General features: G+C 43.0%; 1 protein-coding gene and 1 pseudogene across 2 annotated transcripts; one reads left to right on the forward strand and one right to left on the reverse strand.

Moving 5' to 3' along the window:
• Positions 1–789: 789 nt before the first annotated feature.
• On the forward strand, positions 790–4,514 carry LOC122676416 (annotated as a pseudogene).
• Positions 4,515–5,847: 1,333 nt separating this feature from the next.
• On the reverse strand, positions 5,848–20,527 carry SLAMF7 (SLAM family member 7). 2 transcript variants are annotated; one of them, XM_043878478.1, is made up of 7 exons: positions 20,433–20,513; positions 10,906–11,238; positions 10,516–10,788; positions 10,187–10,303; positions 9,188–9,291; positions 6,990–7,052; positions 5,848–6,165 (listed from the first exon to the last, which is right to left on the reverse strand). In XM_043878478.1, exons 1-7 carry the CDS (start codon positions 20,479–20,481, stop codon positions 6,094–6,096), a joined length of 1,011 nt encoding a protein of 336 aa, XP_043734413.1. In that variant the 5' UTR covers positions 20,482–20,513; the 3' UTR covers positions 5,848–6,093. The 2 variants fall into 2 exon arrangements, with proteins under 2 accessions (XP_043734413.1, XP_043734414.1); XM_043878479.1 differs by lacking the exon at positions 10,187–10,303 and having other exon boundaries at positions 20,433–20,527.
• Positions 20,528–22,090: the final 1,563 nt, after the last annotated feature.

A 22,090-nucleotide genomic window follows, 5' to 3' on the forward strand; every position in this document is an offset into this window, starting at 1 on the left:
CTATGAAGTCCTAGCTCCCCATTTCTTTTATTAGCTTGGGATGGTACATAAGCCTTAATTGCCTGACTTCCTTTGAGTCTCATATTACTGTATGTCTCCCGTACATATAAAATTAAATTTGTTTTTGTCTTATAACTCTGTCTTCCATTGATCTAATTATCCCAGCCAATAAACTGAGAAGATAACAAGAGGAAATTTTTTCTCTCCTACAATAGACATCTCTCTTTTAAGGGCTGAGTATTCACTTTAATGCTTCTGTTATCTTATCCTGAGTTGACTTTTGGGAAGCTAACCATTTTTTTAAAGTACTATTGTCTTTGCTAAGCATCAGTACCATATATGAGTCTGACTACAGACCAAGAGCTTGTTTCATATAATCCCCACCGCTGGAAGCCCTATAAGGGTTTTAGAGCTAAGAAACTAGAGGTTCATGGAACCCAGGTCTTTGGTGAGAGTTGCTCTGCTAGTAAGTGTTCTCAACCCCAGGCCTGCCTGTCTCCAAAGCTATGTCCTTTCCTCCATCTACAATTGGGAAGAGGGGGATTCACCCTTCTCAAGCTTTGAGGCACATCTTCCTCTGCAGAGGCTAATAGGTGGTGGAGAGGGTTTTGCTTTTGTTCTAGCCTTGGTTGCGTACTGAAGTGTGGAACTTTAGCAAGTCTCCTAGTTTGTCTTGGTTTCAGCTTCAACATCTGCAAACTGAACATACACACCCCAGAATAGCTTGCCTCATAAGAGCGAGGCAAAAATTTACGTGAAAGTAACTGGCTGCTAGTGAGGGATTGTTGGATGAGGAAGTGTGGGGAGAATGGGGTGTCTAAGAAGACTCATTTGTTGAGAGGTTTAGGTAGGTGTAAAATGCTAATGGAATCTCAGTGACACATTTTCTCCAGTGGAGTCAGGCAAACACCCTGAGACGTTGTCATCTCAGTCTAAGGAATACTGTAAAGTAGTAGTTTTTTCCAGTTAGAATAATGGGGGAGTCACACTCTTGCCTAAAGACCCACCTGACTTTGGACTGAAGGAGAGAGAACAGTGCACCTCAGAGAGTAAAGTATCAAAATGTTAACTAAAGACAGAATCAATATTACTAATCTTTCCTTTTCCTTTGGTCTACAATCTGCCTTGGCAAGGCATGCATTTATTAAAAATTTTGTCCATCACGGTGATGGGACTGAGACCAAGCCACCTCAAGATGTGCAACTGTGTAGAGCAGATTATTTTAAGCTGAAAATTAGTCATCAGTTAGGTCTATTAAACTGTAACCTGCCTTCTGATCAAACTTGCTTTAGTTCTTTTTACAAAAACTTCGGTGTCCTTCAAACATCATGCAGCCTAAATAAGATGTTTGCCCTAATTGTTTTTCAGGAACTTGGAGTCAGCTGTTCAGTTGGAGATTGACCCAGTTAAGACTGGTTAAGATCTCTGGTTCTCCAACTGGGCATGCATGAGTGTCCTCTTGATGACATTTTAACATTAGAGGGTCCAAAAGTCCACCCTTGGAACAGGCTAATGCAGCCATTTTCAGAACATGCATCCAATGAAGAAGCCTGTAGCTCAGTTGTCGTGCACAATGATTATTATCTCACTTTTTTTCTTATTTCTAATTACCTTTCCCCACATTCCTCATGCCTCAGACCACCTGCATTCTTACCTGAGCCCTTCACCTTTGGGGAAGTAGATTCGAGATTTGTTCTCCTGTCTCCTCACTTGGCTGTCTTATGAATAAACTTTTCCTCTATTGCAAATCTTGGTGACTCAGGAACAACACTGGTGCCTAAAAGAATTTAAGATAGGAGGCCTGTCCAGGAAGGTTCCGCACCCTCAGTCTTTCTGAGAATTAGAAAAAAACCTCTTCCTCAAGACTTGCTGATTTTATCTTAAAAAAGTAATTATATAGTGGCGGGGCCTGCAGCCTGCGGAGGGACCTGGCCCTGGGGGGTAGGGCGGCAGTGCACCTAATCTGCGGTCCAGCCGGGTGGGCGGAAGGGAGGGGGGCTCCGGAAGGAGGCCCTGCCGCATGCTTTCTGCGCTGGGCTGCGCGCACGCGGAGGACTGCGACTTATCCCACTTGGCCTTTCCAGGGCTGAAGGGGGTGGGGTTGGTAACCTGGGAAAGGAAATCTTAATAGAAGACTATGAGTTAAGAGGTGTTTTTTGTTTGTTTGTTTGTTTGTTTTTAAGCTGCCTTAATTTAAATTCAGACGAGGGTGGTGGAATTTGGTGCCACAATTTACCACAAAGGCTTTTTCAAGGTGGTTTTCCTCACGTGAAGGGCATTGAATTGTTGGCAGTTACAGTGGTCCAGTTGTAGCCCGCATTGAGAAATGGTGTGGTGAAGCAAGGTTCCATTCTGGCTGGAGGTGTCATTTTTAAAACGGGTGTGCTTAAAGAACGTAGCAAGAAGAAAGTAACCTTTTTATCCAAAGCAAAGGCTGGTAAAAATCAAGGTGACTCCAAGAAAATGGCTCCTCCCCCAAAGGAGGTAGAAGAAGATAGTGAAGATGAGGAAATGTCAGAAGATGAAGACGATAAGAGCAGTGGAGAAGAGGTTGTTATCCCTCAGAAAAAAGGCAAGAAAGCTATCACAACTCCAGCAAAGAAGATAATGGTTTTCCCAACAAAAAAGGTTGCAGTTGCCACACCGGCAAAGAAAGCAGTTGTCACCCCTGGCAAAAAGGCAGCAGCTACACCAGCCAAGAAGACAGTTACAGCTGCTGAAGCAGTGGTAACACCTGGCAAAAATGGAGCCACCCCAGGCAAAGCATTGGTACCTCCTCTGGTAAGAAGGGAGCAGCCGCCCCAGGCAAGGGGGCAAAGAATGGCAAGAATGCCAAGAAGGAAGACCGTGATGAAGAAGATGAAGATGACAGTGAAGAGGAAGATGACGATGATGAAGAGGAGGATAAGCCAGCAGTGAGGAAGGCAGCTGCTGCTTTTGGTGTTGCTCCTGCCACAGGTGATGAGGATGACGAGGATGAAGATGACGATGATGATGAGGCAGAGGAGGAGGATGAGGAGGGTGAGGAGGATAAGGAAGACAAAGATGACTCTGAAGAAGAACCTATGGAGATTGTACCAGCCAAAGGAAAGAAAGTTCCAGTAAAAGCTGTTCCTGTGAAGATTAAGAGCGCTGCTGAAGATGAAGATGAAGAGGATGATGATGATGAAGAGGAGGAGGAGGATGAGGAGGAAGAGGAGGAGGAGGAAGAGGAAGAAGAGCCTGTCAAAGAAGCACCTGGAAAAGGAAAGAAGGAAATGGCCAAACAAAAAGCAGTTCCTGAAACCAAGAAACAAAAAGTGGAAGGCACAGAACCAGCTACGTCTTTCAATCTCTTTGTTGGAAACCTGAACTTCAATAAATTTGCTCCTGAGTTGAAAACAGGTATCAGTGACCTTTTTGCTAAAAATGATCTTGCTGTTGTTGATGTCAGAATTGGTGTGTCTAGGAAGTTTGGCTATGTGCTGAAGACCTGGGAAAAGCCTTGGAACTCACTGGTTTAAAAGTCTTTGGCAATGAAATTAAACTAGAAAAACCAAAGGGAAAAGACAGTAAGAAAGATCGAGATGCAAGAACACTTTTGACTAAAAATCTGCCTTACAAAGTTACTCAGGATGAATTAAATGAAGTGTTTGAAGATGCTGTGGAGATCAGATTAGTCAGCAAGGATGGAAAGAGTAAAGGGATTGCTTATATTGAATTTAAGACAGAAGCTGATGCAGAAAAACCTTGGAAGAAAAGCAGGGAACAGAGATAGATGGGTGATCCATTTCTCTGTACTACACCAGAAAGAAAGACCAAAGATGTAGAAAGAATAGCACTTGGAGTGGTGAATCAAAAACCCTGGTTTTAAGCAACCTCTCCTATAGTGCAATGGAAGACACTCTTCAGGAAGTATTTGAGAAGGCAACTCATATCAAGGTGCCCCAGAACCAAAATGGCAAATCTAAAGGGTATGCATTTATAGAATTTGCTTCATTTGAAGATGCTAAAGAAGCTTTAAATTCATGTAATAAAAGGGAAATTGAGGGCAGGGTCATCAGCCTGGAGTTGCGAGGACCCAGGGGATCACCTAATGCAAGAAGCCAGCCATCCAAAACTGTTTGTCAAAGGTCCCTCTGAGGATAAAAACAGAAGAGACGTTAAGGGAGTCATTTGATGGCTCTATCCGAGCAAGGATAGTCACTGACCGGGAGACTGGGTCCTCCAAAGGGTTTGGTTTTGTAGACTTCAATAGCGAGGAAGATGCCAAAGCTGCCAAGGAGGCCATGGAAGATGGTGAAATCGATGGGAACAAAGTCACTTTGGACTGGGCCAAACCTAAGGGTGAAGGGGGCTTTGGTGGCCGAGGAGGAGGCCGAGGTGGCTTTGGAGGCCGAGGTGGTGGCAGAGGTGGCCGAGGTGGATTTGGTGGCAGAGGCCGAGGAGGATTTGGAGGGCGAGGAGGCTTCCGAGGAGGCAGAGGAGGAGGAGGAGACCACAAGCCACAAGGAAAGAAGACAAAGTTTGACTAGTTTCTTCTATCCCTGTCTCTCCCTCCTCCATTTGAAAGAAAGGACTCAGGGGTTTTTACTCTGTTACCTGATCAATGACAGAGCATTCTGAGGACATTCCAAGACAGTATACAGCCCTGTGGTCTACTTGGAAATCCGTATAGACAACACTTCAAGGGAGATAACCCTGTTGGTGTTGATTGGATATTTGTATAAACTTTTTAAAGAGATGAGTGATAGAGCTAACCCTTATCTGTAAGTTTGGAATTTATATTGTTTCTTCCATTGTACAAAACCATTTTTTCCCTACAAAGTTTGTGTGTGTGTGTGTGTGTGTGTGTGTTGGGGGGTGTAAAGGAAAGCAGGATGTTTTATCATGATTTTTGCTTCAGCAATTTTGGGATAAATTAAAAGTCCTAGAACTCTGAAAAAAAAGTAATTATAGTAATAAATGCAATCACTTACAATATTTACCATGTGAATATTGCTCCATTGGGTGTGGTGTCTCAGAAAGGACACATCTATGAAGAGGAGCAGACTTTGTCACCTCAAAAATGTGTCTCTTTGGCATAACGATCATTTTGTGCTGATTGTTTTTACAGAAGTAGCAAGAACTCTGAAAATGAATAGACCTTCCTCTTTTGTAAGTGACGTTTATTTTTACACTTCCCCAATGCAGAAGTTGTTTTCCTTTAAATAAAGGAGACATTTCACACCCCCAGACCGGGGATCTCAGATCTGTTCCCAACATTTCCATTCAAGTTGTGTATCCAGAAAGACATCCAAAAGCAACCTTCTCTCTCTGCATGTTCCTCATTTGAGTTTCCAGTCAGGTAAACTGTCTTCCACCTGGTTTCTCTTTCCTTGTGCACTTTGACTCCCAAGTCTTGTGTATCCACACTTGACCCCTTGGGTTTCAGAAATCTGTGGTCAGGCCTGCTGCCACTGCCCAGGGAAGCAGTTCCTGAAAGGTCAGTTTCAGGATAGCAGAGAGCGCATGTGACCAAAATCAGTGTGAGCTCAGCACAACATTTGTGAGCTCAGCATGTCACTGATGAGTCAGTAAATCAGTGACCTTCTGACTGCTGTCTTCTGCTTCTGCTGCTAAGGTCGGCTGGCCACCCTGAAGTTCTTGCCCTCTTGGCAACCAAACACTTGGTGTATTCCTCATCTCCAAGTCCTGGAAAGGGAGCTGTTATTCAAAGGTGTAAATCTGTGTTAACATTTCAACAGAGATGCTTCTAAGCCCCTTGCTTTGAGTTGGCCAATAAATTCCCAGTCAAATTTCCAGGGAGGGATTTGGGGTTTGAGGAGATTTGTCAGGATAGGATGTGGGACTCTTTTTTTTTTTTTCTTGCTTCACCTCACGGCTTGTGGAATCTTAGTACCCTAACCAAGAATTGAACCTGGGCCCTCAGCAGTGAGAGCAGAGTCCTAACCACTGGACCACATGGGAATTCCCAGATTAGGAACTCTTAACTCTGAAGGAGCATAAAGGATAGTTTATTGTGGAGGGAAGTCAGTGTTCTTCACTCTTCCTTCATGTTTCTGGTCAAGTCAGTGAATTCTTCTGACCATTTTCTTTGGAGCACATGTCTGTTTAGACGACATTCTTACAAGTAGATGACCCTGGTGTATCTGACGCCATGGGCAGGGAGTGGGGTTCTGTTATCTGTCGGGCAGACATAAAGATGCAGAACACTGTAAGGGAGCAGGACTCTGGATCCCCCCAAGAGACACCACTATCCCAGACACTTCACTGCCCAGGGTACCCAACCCAAACCTCCCCACTGTGCTTACTCCCTTGTTTAATCATTTTGATCTTAGAAAAACTATCCCTCAAGCTTAACCCACATTTATCTTGAATGCTTAATGGACTGAACTTTCCTTCTAACAATCTATCCAAACAAATCTTTCCTATTACTAAGCACAGTGCTTGCCCCATCCTCAATTTTCTGATCTGGTTTGAAGGGGAGTAACGAAGGCATCCTTGCTTCCACCAAGCATGATCTCTGAAGGAATAAGCTTTACAAACTTACTGTGTTGGTAGTAATTTGACTGTGGGGGGAGGTGCAAACTAGATGTAACATAGCTAGACCATGGAGAAAAAGAGGAATGTTCTCCTGCCTCCAGTTTACAAGTGACTCGAAATAAGCTGGAGTTGTCTCCCCAGCCATCCCTTTCTCCCAGGCACAGCCTAAGCCGTGGACATTTTCCCATGCCCTCAGTCAGGATCCTGCTGATTTTCCCTATCACTCCTACCTGGAACCTCTCTGCTACTCTATTTGTTCCACTTTATCCCCATTTCAACTCCTAAAACAATTATCTCCTTTTCCCCACATACTGTGTAAACTTAAGCAAAGGGAATGGGATATACTGGGTGCCTTTTAGTACCAGGGAAAATGAGATCCCTGGGGCCCAAGAAATTCTAGGTAATCTTGAATAAGAAAAGAGGATGGGACACCTAAGATGAAACTCATCCCTGAGGGTTCTTACCTTGGGGGATATGTGCACAGTGGAATAAATGGTATTTGCCAGGTTTTCCTCTGAAATAGTCTTCTGTTAGAAAACAAAGAACAAACAAAAGAAATCATCACCTACAGCCTGGGCCCTTGGAAGAAAAGTTATGACCAACCTAGACAGCATATTAAAAAGCAGAAACATTACTTTGCCAACAAAGGTCTGTCTAGTCAAAGCTATGGTTTTTCTAGTAGTCATGTATGGATGTGAGAGTTGGACCGTAAAGAAAGCTGAGCGCTGAAAAATTGATGCTTTTGAACTGTGGTGTTGGAGAAGACTCTTGAGAGTCCCTTGGACTCCAAGGAGATCCAACCAGTCCATCCTAAAGGAAATCACTCCTGAATATTCATTGGAAGGACTGATGCTAAAGCTGAAACTCCAATGCTTTGGCCATCTGGTGCAAAGAACTGACTCATTTGAAAAGACCCTGATGCTGGGAAAGATTGAAGGTGGGAGGAGAAGGGGACAACAGAGGATGACATGGTTGGATGGCATCACTGACACAATGGACATGAGTTTGAGTGAACTCCGGGAGTTGGTGATGGACATGGAGGGCTGGAATGCTGTAGTCCATGGGGTCACAAAGAGTTGGACATGACTGAACAGCTGAACTGAACTGAACTGAACACCCTGGGTCACATAGACAAGGCTAAAGAGACATCCAGAATCTGGAGAAGGGAAAGCAGAGGTGGGAGGAGATGGTGAGAGGGAAGAGAGGGTTCTGGAGCAGGAACAGGGAGTAAGAAGTATTCTTGACCGTGACTGCCATTGCAATTATTAATGACTTTTTTCAAGAAGCAATTGCATTATTTTTAAACTGTGTTCTGTTTAAATCACTTAATAAATATGTAAGATAAATAAGTCCCGTGAGCAATGAATCTCCCAAGTGATTAAAGAATAATTTGAAATAATACTGTTAATGTTGCAAACAAACTCAAATCAGAAAGGGATAAAACAGTGATGACAACAATAACAACCGCTCCTTCCAGGCCAGAGAAAGATATCCTGGGTCAGTAAAGTTTGTTCCTGAACATCAAGGACAGTACTGTGGTCTCCAGGGAATGTGTCTTGAGCAGGAGAAGAGGGGGTTGTTGGGAAAGTGATCAATTTTGACAAAAGTCAGGCTGAATGGAGCACAGAGAGGTCTCTCCTGTGAGGAAGGAAGGAGCTCTCAGGACATCAACAACTTGGAAGAGGAAACGTGATGACTCCTCTTGGAAAAGTTGTAGATAAGTGTAAGAAGATGCATCCTGATCTGGAGGCATTGACGGCTGGAGTAACACTAAGACTTTGGGGGCTTCAAAGTGCTTTAATTTTTTCATTAAGTGGACCAATGTGGAAAGAGCACTATGACCCCAAAGGAGCAAGCCCAGCCTTGGCTACAATGATTGCTCCCAGGGGACCTTTTGAAGCTGTCTACCTAGTTCTTGTCTCAAAACTGCCTCTCTCTTTTTTCTATAAGCAATTAATCAATTTGGCTCAGCTGGATCTTAGTTGTGGCACACAGGATCTTCATTGCCGAGTGCAGGCTCTCTTAGTTGCAGCATGTGGGATCCAGCTCCCTGACCAGGGATTGAACCTGGACTTTCTGCATTGGGAGTGTGAAGTCTTAACCACTGGACCACCAGTGAAATCCCCAACTTGTCTCTTGTTATTTGGATTTCTTTCAACTTTATCTTGGGATTTTCTTTTCAAAGAGTTTTCTTTAAATTAACCTTGTGGTCACTGAAGCTTGATGACCTACACGTGGGAAGTCTTGGGTGTGGAACATCTGAGACCCTTCCTGCTGGTTCCTTGAATTGCCTCAGAGGTAAAATCATCTCTGAAGCCCATCTTCTGACACCATAACTCAAATATCATGTCAGAATCATATTTCTGTTTCCACCGTCCTATACAAAAGGAATCAGGTCTGTTGAGTGGCCATTGTGTCAGGGAGGGAAGTAGTGATTCCACGGATCACAGTGTTAGCATTCCCAGCTGGGTCAGAACCAAAGGCTATCAATTCCTGCACAGGAAAGAATCCATAAAGATGGAAGAGATACAGGTGCATTGGGTTTCAAGGGTTCTACACTCTCATTTCTCATGTTGCCCAAATCCTTGGAAAAAGCTCAACTAAACAAAGGAGGGACTCAGAGAGGAGAATCAGGCCCCAGAAAAAATGGGAAAAAACTCACATTACAATACGAGATTGTATCATACTCGGACACCTCTTCAGAAACGGGAGGGAGGGAAAGAGTTTCCTGATGAGTGTCTGTTTCCTTCTTCTCTTCAATGAGCTCTGAAACCAAGTTGAGAGAGAATCAGAGCTGATCCTCCTTCCACTGGCCACCCCTATTGGTCCACCATCCCATTTAAATAACCTACTTAGGGTGACCCACCATCCTGACTTTCCTGTAACTGAAGGGTTTCCCAGAACATGAGACTTTCAATGCTAAACCCAGGAAAACTCCAAGTTGGACTGGTGACCCTCATCACTTTGCTTCCCAAACTCTACATAGGAAGCAGAGGAGATCAGAAATGCTTCCTCGGTGTCTCCAGGAGGGAAAGAAGATCTCAGTGTCTGCAGTTCATTCCTAACTGATGCTTAGGTCCCTCCCTGATACCCTGAGTGGACGGTATCAGGGGGAACCCAAGAAGACAAATCAGCAGGGTTTAGGGACATGGGGTATGGCATGGAGAAAGACAGACAATGCCTTCTCCAGGAAGAATGTATCTAGACTGAGGTGTGGAGTAAAGGGAAATCTCTGGAGTTGATCCAATGGAGAGAATTGGGATGGGCTGGCGTCTCTGACAGGGATTGGCTGACAGGAGGGTGCTGCTCTGTGGACCTCAGAGTTGGAGTTCATGGCCTCTCAGTCAGGGGAGCAGAGTCAGCTGTGTGGGGCCTGTGTCAGAAGGAGGGCTACACTAGTAAGTCCCTCTGGGGGGAAGGAGAAGGCAGGCACTGGAAAAGGAACTGAGACGACCTTGGCCTTTGGATAGAAATTAAAGTATTCTCTCCACTCCAGAACTAAGGAGTGCCAATGGATGGTGCTGTCCTTTAGGACAGACTGTGGCTTCTTCATTTCTGCATCCTTAGTGCCAGGCACAAAGCCTGGCACACAGTTCAACATATGCTTGTTGAATGAATGAGGGAGAAGATGCAAGATTGAGGTAAACAGTACATACTCTACCTTTTTTTCTTGTTCTTCTTATGATCAAAATAATTAACACCAGTGCAAGAGAACAGAGCAGGATGAACGACAATAGGACATAGAGGATCACGTAGAGAGCCAGGCCCCCAGCGGCACCTTTAAAAAGAATGGGTGGAGGCACAGGGCAGGGAGAAGAGTCAGCTAGGGAAAATGGCTCGATTTTTGGAGCAATTGCAACCTTCCTCCCATATCTCATGATTTCCCCAGGGCTTCTAGTTTTCACAAAAGATTTGTTTGCATGGGAACCAGGAGAAAAAGATATAGATCTTAAGAACAGGGGCTCCTGAAGAAAAAGGAGAGACAGTCACCTTCACAGAGATTCTGGGCAAAGATAGGGTTTGAGGAGTTGCTGCTGATGGGGTTACTGGCCATGCAGATGAAGGTCATGTCACTTTTCTCCCACCTCCAGGATATGGGGAGGATGGAGCCACTGTGGGATTCATTGGTTGCCTGGTCCAGAGACTTCCAGCTGTAAGTTACATCCTCTTCTCCATGTTCCATGGAACATGTGAGATTGGTTACACAGGTGCCATTCTTATTGTCCTGCAGACCTATGACGACTTTGGGCTTTGACAGGTACTCTGTAAGAGAAATAGACAACCGAATAGACATCCAGCCTTTGTTTGAATAGCTTCAATATCAGGGAGTTCACCACTTTATGAAGGCAGTCATCCACCTTAGGACCTGATTCTGCTCACCATAGACACGCAGCTCATACTCCTGGGTGAGGGGATCCTGGAGCGTTGAGCTGTGTATCTCCACACGGTAGATACCTGAGTCATTCTTCTTCAGTCTGCTGAGCTTCAGGGAATAGCCTTCATGTGGGAAATTCACTCTTTCCTTGTTACGCTTTTGGGTCACTATGATGAGGGCTTTTTTGTCTCCCATTTTTGGCTGTATGGTGATGAGAGTGGTTGAATTGAAGACCCAGATAATGCTGTCAACTAGATTTACTGAGAGATTCAGAGGGAAAATCACAGACCCACCAATGGCACCAACCAGCTTCTTTGGGATTCCAGAGGCTGCTGGCCCTGCAGAAACAGAGAACCATAAACCTGAGTCCCTGCCCTTGCCACCAATTACTCACTCCCTTTGGGTCTTGGAAAGGTTCCAAGAAACCCTTTCAGCCTAACCTAACCAGTCCCAGGAAACCCTTTGGGACTTCCTTACACAAAGACATTGAGGTCAGAATTCTCTGCCTGAAAGGAGTGTTGGCAGGTGAACCCACCCCATTTCCAGAGACCTCTGGTTGAAAAGACCAAGCTCTGAGGTACACCGTGAAACCCAACTCCAGCCTTGAAAAGTTTCCATAGAGGGACAGTAGGGAGGTTACTGTTCGAGCTCCACTTAGGACTTCCAGGCTGTGAATGGGAGAGCTGATTTTGATGTAGATGAAGACGGTAGCAGTCTATGTGACCTGGGGCAGAGGTTCTCAAGCACAAGCCAGAGCATTGAGAAGAAAGCTATAAGTTCTTAAAGACAATGGTAACATAGAAGTTTGAGGATGATTTATTTTTCTATGTTTTTAAATTAATTTATTTTGTACTGAAGGATAAATGCTTTACAGAATTTTGCTGTTTTCTGTCAGACCTCAACATGAATCAGCCATAGTCCCATCTCCCTCCCCATCCTACCCGTGTAGGTTGATACAGAGCCCCTGTTTGAGTTTCCTGAGCCACACAGCAAATTCCCGTAGGCTGTCTATTTTACATATGGTAATATCACCTCACACCAGTCAGAATGGCCATCACCAAGAAGCCTACAAACAATAAATGCTGGAGAAGGTGTGGAGAAAAGGGAACGCTCCTGCACTGTTGGGAACATAAACTGATATAGCCACTATGGAAGAGGGTATGGAGATTCTATCTCCATACCAGAATATGGTATGATCCAGCAATCCCACTTCTTGACATAAACCTTGAGGAAACCAAAATTGAAAGAGACACATGTATCCTATTGTTCATTGAAGCACTATTTGCAATAGCTAGAACACGGAAGCAACCTAGATGTCCATCGACAGATGAATGGATAGAGAAGTTGTGGTCTATATACACTATGGGCCTGTGTGAATAGATTTAAGGGACTAGATCTGATAGACAGAGAGCCTGATGAACTATGGATGGAGGTTTGTGACATTGTACAGGAGACAGGGATCAAGACCATCCCCATGGAAAGGAAATGCAAAACGGCAAAATGGTTGTCTGAGGAGACCTTACAAATAGCTGTGAAATGAAGAGAAGTGAAAAGCAAAGGAAAAAAGGAAAAATATTCCCATTTGAATGCAGAGTTCAAAAGAATAGCCAGGAGAGATAAGAAAGCATTCCTCAGCAATCAATGCAAAGAAATAGAGGAAAACAACAGAATGGGAAAGACTAGATATCTCTTCAAGAAAATTAGAGATACCAAGGTAGCAAGAGATACCATTTCATGCAAAGATGGGTTTGATAAAGGACAGAAATGGTATGGACCTAACAGAAGCAGAAAATATTAAGAAGAGGTGGCAAGAATACACAGAAGAACTGTACAAAAAAGATCTTCACGATCCAGATAATCACGATGGTGTGATCACTCACCTAGAGCCAGACATCCTGGAATGTGAAGTCAAGTGGGCCTTAGGAAGCATCACTATGAACAAAGCTAGTGGATGTGATGGGATTCCAGTTGAGCTATTTCAAATCCTGAAAGATGATGCTGTGAAAGTGCTGCACTCAATATGCCAGCAAATTTGGAAAACTCAGCAGTGGCCACAGGACTGGAAAAGGTCAGTTTTCATTCCAATCCCTAAGAAAGGCAATCCCAAAGAGTGCTCAAACTACTGCACAATTGCACTCATCTCACACACTAGTAAAGTAATACTCAAAATTCTCCAAGCCAGGCTTCAGCAATATGTGAACCGTGAACTTCCAGATGTTCAAGCTGGTTTTAGAAAAGGCAGAAGAACCAGAGGAACCAGAGGAACCAAATTGCCAATATCTGCTGGATCATCAAAAAAGCAAGAGAGTTCCAGAAAAACATCTATTTTTGCTTTATTGACTACGACAAAGCCTTCGACTGTGTGGATCACAATAAACTGTGGAAAATTCTGAAAGAGATGGGAATACCAGACCACCTGACTTGCCTCTTCATAAACCTGTATGCAGGTCAAGAAGCAACAGTTAGAACTGGACATGGACCAACAGACTGGTTCCAAATAGGAAAAGGAGTACGTCAAGGCTGTATATTGTCACCCTACTTATTTAACTTCTATGCAGAGTCCATCATGAGAGATGCTGGGCTGGAAGAAGCACAAGCTGGAATCAAGATTGCCAGGAGCAATATCAATAACCTCAGATATGCAGGTGACACCACCCTTATGGCAGAGAGTGAAGAGGAACTAAAAAGCCTCTTGATGAAAGTGAAAGAGGAGAGTGAAAAAGTTGGCTTACAGCTCAATAGTCAGAAAACTAAGATCATGGCATCTGGTCCCATCACTTCATGGGAAATAGATGGGGAGACAGTGGAAACAGTGTCAGACTTTATTTTGGGGGGCTCCAAAATCACTGCAGATGGTGATTGGAGCCATGAAATTAAAAGATGCTTACTCCTTGGAAGGAAAGTTATGACCAACCTAGATAGCATATTAAAAAGCAGAGACTTTGCCAACAAAGGTCCATCTGGTCAAGGCTATGGTTTTTCCAGTGGTCTTGTATGGATGTGAGAGTTGGACTGTGAAGGAAGCTGAGCACCGAAAAATGGATGCTTTTGAACTGTGGTGTTGGAGAAGACTCTTGAGAGTCCCTTGGACTGCAAGGAGATCCAACCAGTCCATCATAAAGGAGATCAGTCCTGAGTGTTCATTGGAAGGACTGATGCTGAAGCTGAAACTCCAGTACTTTGGCCACCTCATGCAAAGAGTTGACTCATTGGAAAAGACCCTGATGCTGGGAGGGATTGGGGGCAGGAGAAGGGGACGACAGAGGATGAGATGGCTGGATGGCATCACCGACTCGATGGGCATGAGTTTGAGTAAACTCTGGGAGTTTGTGATGGACAGGGAGGCCTGGCGTGCTGCGATTCATGGGGTCGCAAAGAGTCGTACACAACTAAGCGACTGAACTGAACTGAACTGATTGACCAAGCATTCAGGCTCTTTTTTGTTTCACAGCTAGATCTCGTACCATAGTATTTTCTACCATCCCAGCACTCATGTAACTCATAACCCTTCTAGTAAAACACAAATTCTTGCAACTGGCTTATCCAGATATCTAAAATCATGAGAGCCTGAAAGTGAAAGTGTTAGTCGCTCAGTCATGTCTGACTCTTTGCCACGCTGGACTATAGCCCGCCAGGTTCCTCTGTCCATGAGATTCTCCAGGCAAGAATACTGGAGTGGGTAGCCATTCCCCTATCCAGGAGACTTCCCAACACAAGGATCAAACCCAGGTCTCCCATACTGCAGGCAAATTCTTTACCATCTGAGATGCCAGAATAAGTTTTTTTTTTTAATCTAAAATCATAATTCCTATTAACATTCAACTACCCTAGAAAGTATTATTCCCAAATAACTATGTTGCTGTTACTAAGGGTTTATTCTGTGTCAAATATTTTTTTGTAAATATTACACCTGTGACTTAGAGCAATCCTGAAAACTAGTTTTGATCCTTCTATCAAGGATCAGCAACTTTATATGCCATGGGCCAAATCTGGTTTGCCCCTGTTTTGAAAATAAAGTTTTATTGGAACACAGCCATATTCTTTCCATAGCAGCAGTCTATGACTGCTTTCCCACTACAAAGGTTGAATTTGATAGTTGTGATAAAAATCATATTGCCTGCAAAACTTAAAATGTTTACTATGTGGCCCTTCATAGCAAAAGTTTGTTAACTGGATTTGATTTTAAAAAAGCAAAAACTCAAGTAAATTGTCCAAGAGCACAAAGCTAGCAGGTGATAATTTGAGGGTTTAACCCAATGTCATTCCAGTGCTGGAGCCTGAACTCTTTACACTACAGCTCAGTTTGAAGGTCCCTTGGCATCTGTTACAGCTCCAGCCCTTTCCATTACTCCCCATCCTCAGTTCCCTCAAGGGTTTAGGTGTCCACTCTGAAGCCCAGGGGCCTCATTGAATCCTGATTTCTCATTCAAGTCCTTTCTTGACCTTCCTTCAGGTGCAAGCAGTTCTACAAATGCCCCGGAGTAAGGGAATCTGTTGCTACCAAATGTTGACCTAGTCCTCTGATCACAGGTCTTGGATCTTGACCATCTTATTTGCTAAATGTTTCTGCGCAAGAACTGGTTTCTCTTCCTGGGTGAATGCTTTTTAGGAGTTGGTTTTTGCTTTTAAACATTTTCCTCTCTATAATTTACCAGTCAGTGCATATATACTTTGGATCACTCAAGCCTTTGTCAAATCACCCTGTTAAGTAAGCAGATTTTTTTTTTTTTTTAAACTGCCCTCCTTGCTTCGCTCATACTAAGGGAAAGATGATTTTTCATTGCTCTCTCTTTGATCATCTCATGAGGTGTCAGAATAGTCCCAGTAAATGTTACAGACAAAAATTAATTTTATTTTGAATTTTTGATTTATCAACTAATGCATTCGTTCTTTTACTTCAATCACAAGATGGAAGGGGTGAATATTTTGAAATCAAGTAAAGACTGGCTATGACTTGCCCCTAAGTAGGTGAATTTCCTGGGTTAGGGCACATTTCAGTATATTTTTTTTTCACTTGAGGTGTTGGGGGGATGTTTAAGTTGGGGAGGTGATAAAACTGTAAGAATGTGACTTTAGTGTTTTAGCACTCATGCAGCACTTAAGCCACGAGTAAATAATTGTTCTTTTTACATCTCTACATATGTAGTTCTATCTCCCCAGGGTACATTTTAAGAAATGTGAATTTTGTGAAGACATAAAAAATGTCTTCAAATTCATTGTTCCTTGTTAGAATTAAACTGGAAGACAATACAGTGCAAACTGCCAACAGGAACCTAGATGGAGGATATTGTTCTGTCTTTATTGTATCTTCAGGATGAAAAGAACTATCATAAAAGAGGAAAGTGGTTCCACGCCATTCCGTTATGTGAGCTCAGAGGTTAGGGGGCTGGACTGGTGAATCCTAACCAATTTTGCTTCCTCTTCCCAGTTGACTGTTTCTCAATCCAGAAACAAGACACTTCTCTTCTCACTTGTTAAGACTGAACTAAAGCTTCCCTTTCTTGGATGGCTTCCCCACCTGCAGGGTGTGGCCCTCTCTACGGTTTTAGCACATCTAGCTAGGTCATGCTCTGCTCACTCAGTCATTCCTTCTTTTAACAAGTGTTTGTTTAGCTCCATATTTTGGCCAAATACTGTTTAGGAACTGGAGAGTATAAGTGGGGAGCAAAATAATCATGATCCTTGCACTCATGGAATTGGAAGAGAGTCATTAAATCAGTAATACCATGTGTTGTGAAAGAGGAAGTGACAGGTACTTAGGGTACACACAGTGGGGGATAGGGTATGTAACATGTGTGATCAGAAGAGCCTAGAGAATGGGTGGCTATTCACATTTATCTACAAGGCCTGGAGGTTTGGGCCCCATGAGATTCCCACCTGGATCAATGCAGTGAATATTGTAACTTGCCTCCTCTGCATCCATTTCACTCCTTCCTCATTTTTTCGCCGTCAAATGGTTTGGATGGACTGACAGGTACTCAACTCAAGTAGTAGCCTTCCTCTGGCATTAGTTCAGGGGCATCACGTGTCCCAGGTTGACTGTGTCTAGAGAAGCCCAGGATTTTTGCTCCTAGGCAAGCAGAAGTTGATGCTGTGGGATGATATGAAGCCTTGGATGGCTACTCACTTAACCACCAGACAAGCAATCAGGACTCCCCCCTCAGCTGATCCCCAGTTTATGTCCTAACTCACGCTTTTGTTGGTGCTTTATCCTTTTCTCTGCCCATCAAAATCATATTTAATACTCCTAAAGCCTATTTCAAAGCCCTTCCCTGAGAAAGTCTTCAACTCTTTCTCACACTTAACCCCTTGAAATTCCACCATGATTGTCATTTTATTTTCCACTTTAAATTCCCTAGAAGGAGCTATTGCCCTGGCAGGTGACTAGACATATCATTTTTCTGTGAGTTAGCAGATGACTGATCTACATGCATTAGGTTCCAGATCCCATTGTGATGGGGTCTGGGATCTCATCCAGGGATGAGTGGAGATGACCTCTCTTCTCAGGCAGCTTGGGGCAGTGTAAAACAGAACTCTGGGCTAACTGGGTGTCAGGAGACTTGGGTTCCATTCTGGTTCCTCTGTAATAACAACTCCAGCAATGAATACTTGGTAATGAGTATTTCCTTTCTTGATCCTCAAAGCAACTCTGTGTGATAGAGGTTAAGCTACACTTTATAGATAAATAAATTGGGGCTCCAAGATGCTGAGTGACTTTCCCAAGACCCCAAACTGGAAAGTGGCAGATGTGACAAGAGGAGATAGTTTGTTCCGTGGCCTCCTCTAAACACCCTCATTCTTTCCACTTCTACCTCCCACTACTGCTTTGAGTTTCAGTATTCTAAAGTCTCACAGGAGAAAAGGAATAACCTTTATTCACCAGAATTTGGGTGAGGATGAAGGGTGAATACAGATGTGAAACATTTTTTTGAGAAGCACAGAGCACTCTGAACCATGGTGGGGGCCACAGGGGAAGCAGGTAGTAGTGATATAAGAGACAGGCTTTGAGAAAGCTTCTTAATTTTTGGTCTCATTTCTACAAGAATGGCTAAAAGTGAGATTTCCCAAAACCTCTTTTGGGTGGGTTCTCAGCAAGGTAAGCTTCTTAGAAGGTGGTCTGGAACCTAATGCATACACATCAGTCACTGGCTAATGAACAACAAAAGAGAATGTCCAGTCACTGCACAAAGAGATAGCTCCTACAGTGAGCATTCCCACTTATTCTTGGAAGTGGAGGGAGCTGGGGAAGAAGACCCTTTGCTTTCTGCCCTGGCCAAGTCTCAGATATTTTTGGCACCAGGAGAGTCAACCCTAAGATGCTCTTCATAACAAGAAGGGACCACAGCTCCTCCCCTTTGCCACATGCCTTTCCTTTGGGTTGTCACCTCCCAAACCTTCCTTCTTCTGTCTTTTTCAACACCTCCTCGATACCGTCTCACCCACTGTTTTTAATTTCATTTTATTAACTTTCTCCTCAACATTATTGTATAATAGAATCACCATTAAATTGTGCCCATTTTCCAGGTGAGAATACTGAGGTTGCAAGAGTTACTCCTTAGCCCTTCTGAATTTGGCTAGAGTGATCCTTGGTTGGTGCATCCACATTCTGACAATGGAGTTACCTATTCTTCTTTGGCATTTCCAGTGCCTATCTTGGCTTCATGTACCTGGAGAGGGAAGGAATCCCTGGGGAAGTTTCAGCTCAAGTACGCATTTATCAGGCACTTTTCCTGGGAGTACAGTATTAGCCAGTTAGTTTGCTGTGCTGAAATGAGCACTGGCATTGGAAACTCAGTCTCTGCTCTACCTCCGAATAGCTGTATGATCTTGCCTAAGACATTTGACCTCTCAGAGCCTATGTTTTGGGGATAATAATACCTATTTTGTAAACTTGTTAGGAAATTGTATGAAAAGTGCCTCGTGTAATAGGAGCTTAATAAATGGTGAATTATTATTATATTGTTTTGCATTTGGTATCTCATTTAAAACATCACAATAATTTGCAAGTTCAGTTTCATTTTCTGTTACTTATTTGTAAGCAAGAAGTTTCAGAGGCTTTAAGAAACCTATTCATGCTCAGGGCTGGTGCACTGGGATGACCCAGAGGGATGGGGTGGGGAGGGAGGTGGGAGGGGGGTTCAGGATGGGGAACACATGTAAATCCATGGCTGATTCATGTCAATGTGTGGCAAAACCCACTACAATATTGCAAAGTAATTAGCCTCCAACTAATAAAAATAAATTAAAAAAAAAAAAAAGAAAGAAACCTATTCACAATAATATAGTTACTATCAAACTCAGGACTTCTTGTCCAGGGGCAGCACCCCTTCCATGGTCCTACTTCCTGGAAGCTCTAGAACAATCTTGGATTGTCCTTTCAATCACAGGAGGTGTAGCATGCAGGCTGCCACAGTCTCCTGGAGTAGGGCACACGCTTGCAACCTGCTGCCCCTGGTCAGGTTTCAGGGGAGCACTTGGGTTTTGAAAAGTCCTGTCATGTTTTCCCCCACCTCACTATCCCCAAGTTCCACTTGTGATCACCATTTCTGTTCAGGAGTGGTTTTTAAAGTGGGGGTCTATACCAGGACCAGGTGCTTCCTAAAAATGGAAACTTCTAACGAACTCAAAGAGGGTGAGAGTCTGTTGATGCTGAACACTTCAAGAGGTCTGGTGCTGGGGAGGAAAGGATTGGTTTTCTAAGCAGAGACTGGTTGGATTGCTTAGCTTAAGAGAGAAAATTCAAATGTTCTCTGCCATTAAAATGGTTGTTAAATGCATAATCATTTAAAATATTTTTTCTAAATAACATATATTTATATTGACATTAATATAAAACATGGGCTTCTCTGGTGGCTCAGTGGTAAAGAAACTGCGTTAGTGCAGCAGATGCAGGTTTGATCCCTGGGTCGGGAAGACACCTTGGAGACAGAAATGGCAGCCTACTCCAGTATTCTTGCCTGGGAATTACCATGGAGAGAGGAGCATGGCAGGCTACAGCCCACGTGATCACAAAAGAGTTGGACACGACTTAGCAACTAAACTACAATGAAAATATAAAACATAGAAATATATGTATAAATGTTATAAATATATTTAAATTAAAACATTTAAAATACATATTTCTAAGTAAATAGATATACACTTGTACCATCTCACCATCTCATTTTGTTTTAAAAATTACTCTCAAAATGAGGGAGAGCTGAGGCCTGGAGAAGATGACATTCTTCATCTAATTCATGGCAGACTCCAGATTAGAACACAGGTCTTCCTGATACCAAACACCACTTCTTTCAGCCCTTCCTCGCCTGGGACAGTCAGAAGAGCAGTCAACCCCCAAAGTCATTCCTTCTCCTGTCCCTCCAGTCTCTTTCTGCCCTCTGTGATTCAGATACCACAGGAAACAAAAAGCAATATTACATGAGAGATAGAGCCTGCTGAGTTGAGCCAGAGGTCCAGATTGGAGCCAGAAGCCTGGAGCTACACCCAGGATGAGGTAGACAGTCAGGAAAATAAGAGATTTGGTTGCACTCACCTGTGAGCTGGCAGAGGAGAAAGATGACGCATGCTGGGGCGCCAATCATATTGCTCTCTGGATGTCAGTCACTGAAATAAACTCACTTCCCTTCTGTAGTGCTTATATCTCTTCCCCAGTTGGAAGGCGGGGTCACGGGTTAATGAGTCAGTGACTTTTTCCTCTCACGTTTACAAGTAATGACTAAACGACTAATGACTGAAGCTATAAGGTCAGTTCTTTTTGCTATACCATAGGACCTCTCAGAGATTCAGAAGAGAGAACATGGAAGGAAATAGAAGGTTATATGGAGAATGAAGGAGTTGCACTGGAGATAATCTCTTGAGCTTTTCAGAGTTCCAGGAGTACCCAAATTCTTTTATGTATTCCTCACAACAATCTTGTGAGTAAAATACTTCCATAATCCCTAGTTTTACAGATGAGAAAATGAAGGCTTAGAGTATATTACAGCAAAATTAGGTAGTTCTTTAATCAAAAGAAATCATTATAATAGTACAAAAAAAAAAAAAAAGCCATGTGGTGGGAGAAGATATTTGTATTATAATCCATTTATTCTACAAGGGTCTTGTATCCATAACACATGGTTGTCCCACTGTTCCAGCACCATTTATTGAAAAGACTGTCCTTTCTGTATTGAATTGCTTTTATACCTGTTTCAAAAAGCAGTTAATCATACTTGTGTGTGTATATTTTAAGGTTCACTATTCCATTCCATTGGTTTATGTAATGTAATTACTGATTTTTCATGGCTTAAGTTTGCCATTTTACTGTTTGCTTCTGGTTTCTTCTGATTTTTTTGTTCTTCTGTTTTGTTTTCCTGGCCATTCTATAGGTTACTAAAATTAACAAAAAAGTAATTCCATTTTGATTTGTCTCTGGTGTGTCTTGAATGTATCTCAATAGATTTTTAAATGACTGCTTAAAGTACTACATTGTTGTTGTTATTTTTCAGTTGCTAAGTCATGTCCAACTCTTTGTGACCCCACGGAGTGCGGCACTTCAGGCTTCCCTGTCCATCACCAACTCCCGGAGCTTACTCAAACTCATGTCCATTGAGTCAGTGATGCCATCCAACCAACTCAATCTCTGTTATCCCCTTCTCCTCCCGCCTTCAATTTTTCCCAGCATCAGGGTCTTTTCCACTGAGTCAACTCTTCACATCAGGTGGCCAAAGTATTGGAGCTTCAGCTTCAGCATCAGCTCTTCCAACGAATATTCATGGCTGATTTCCTTTAGGATTGAATGTTTTAATCTCCTTGCTGTCCAAGGGATTCTCAATAGTCTTCTCCAGCACCACAGTTCAAAAGCGTCACTTCTTTGGTGCTCAGCCTTCTTTATGGTCCAACTCTCACATCTGTACATGACTTCTGGAAAAACCATAGCTTTAACTATATGAACCTTTGTCTGAAATGTGTCTCTGCTTTTTAATACACTGTCTAGATTTGTCATAGCTTTTCTTTTAATTTCATGGCTGCAGTCACCATCCAGTGATTTTAGAGCCTAAGAAAATAAAATCTGTCACTGTTTTCACTTTTTCCCTATTGAAGGTTTTTTTTTTTTTTCATTATTTTTATTAGTTGGAGGCTAATTACTTTACAATATTGTAGTGGTTTTTGTCATACATTGACATGAATCAGCCATGGATTTACATGTATTCC

This window comes from Cervus elaphus, chromosome 20, assembly GCF_910594005.1.
Source record: "Cervus elaphus chromosome 20, mCerEla1.1, whole genome shotgun sequence".
NCBI classification, from domain to species: Eukaryota; Metazoa; Chordata; class Mammalia; order Artiodactyla; family Cervidae; genus Cervus; species Cervus elaphus.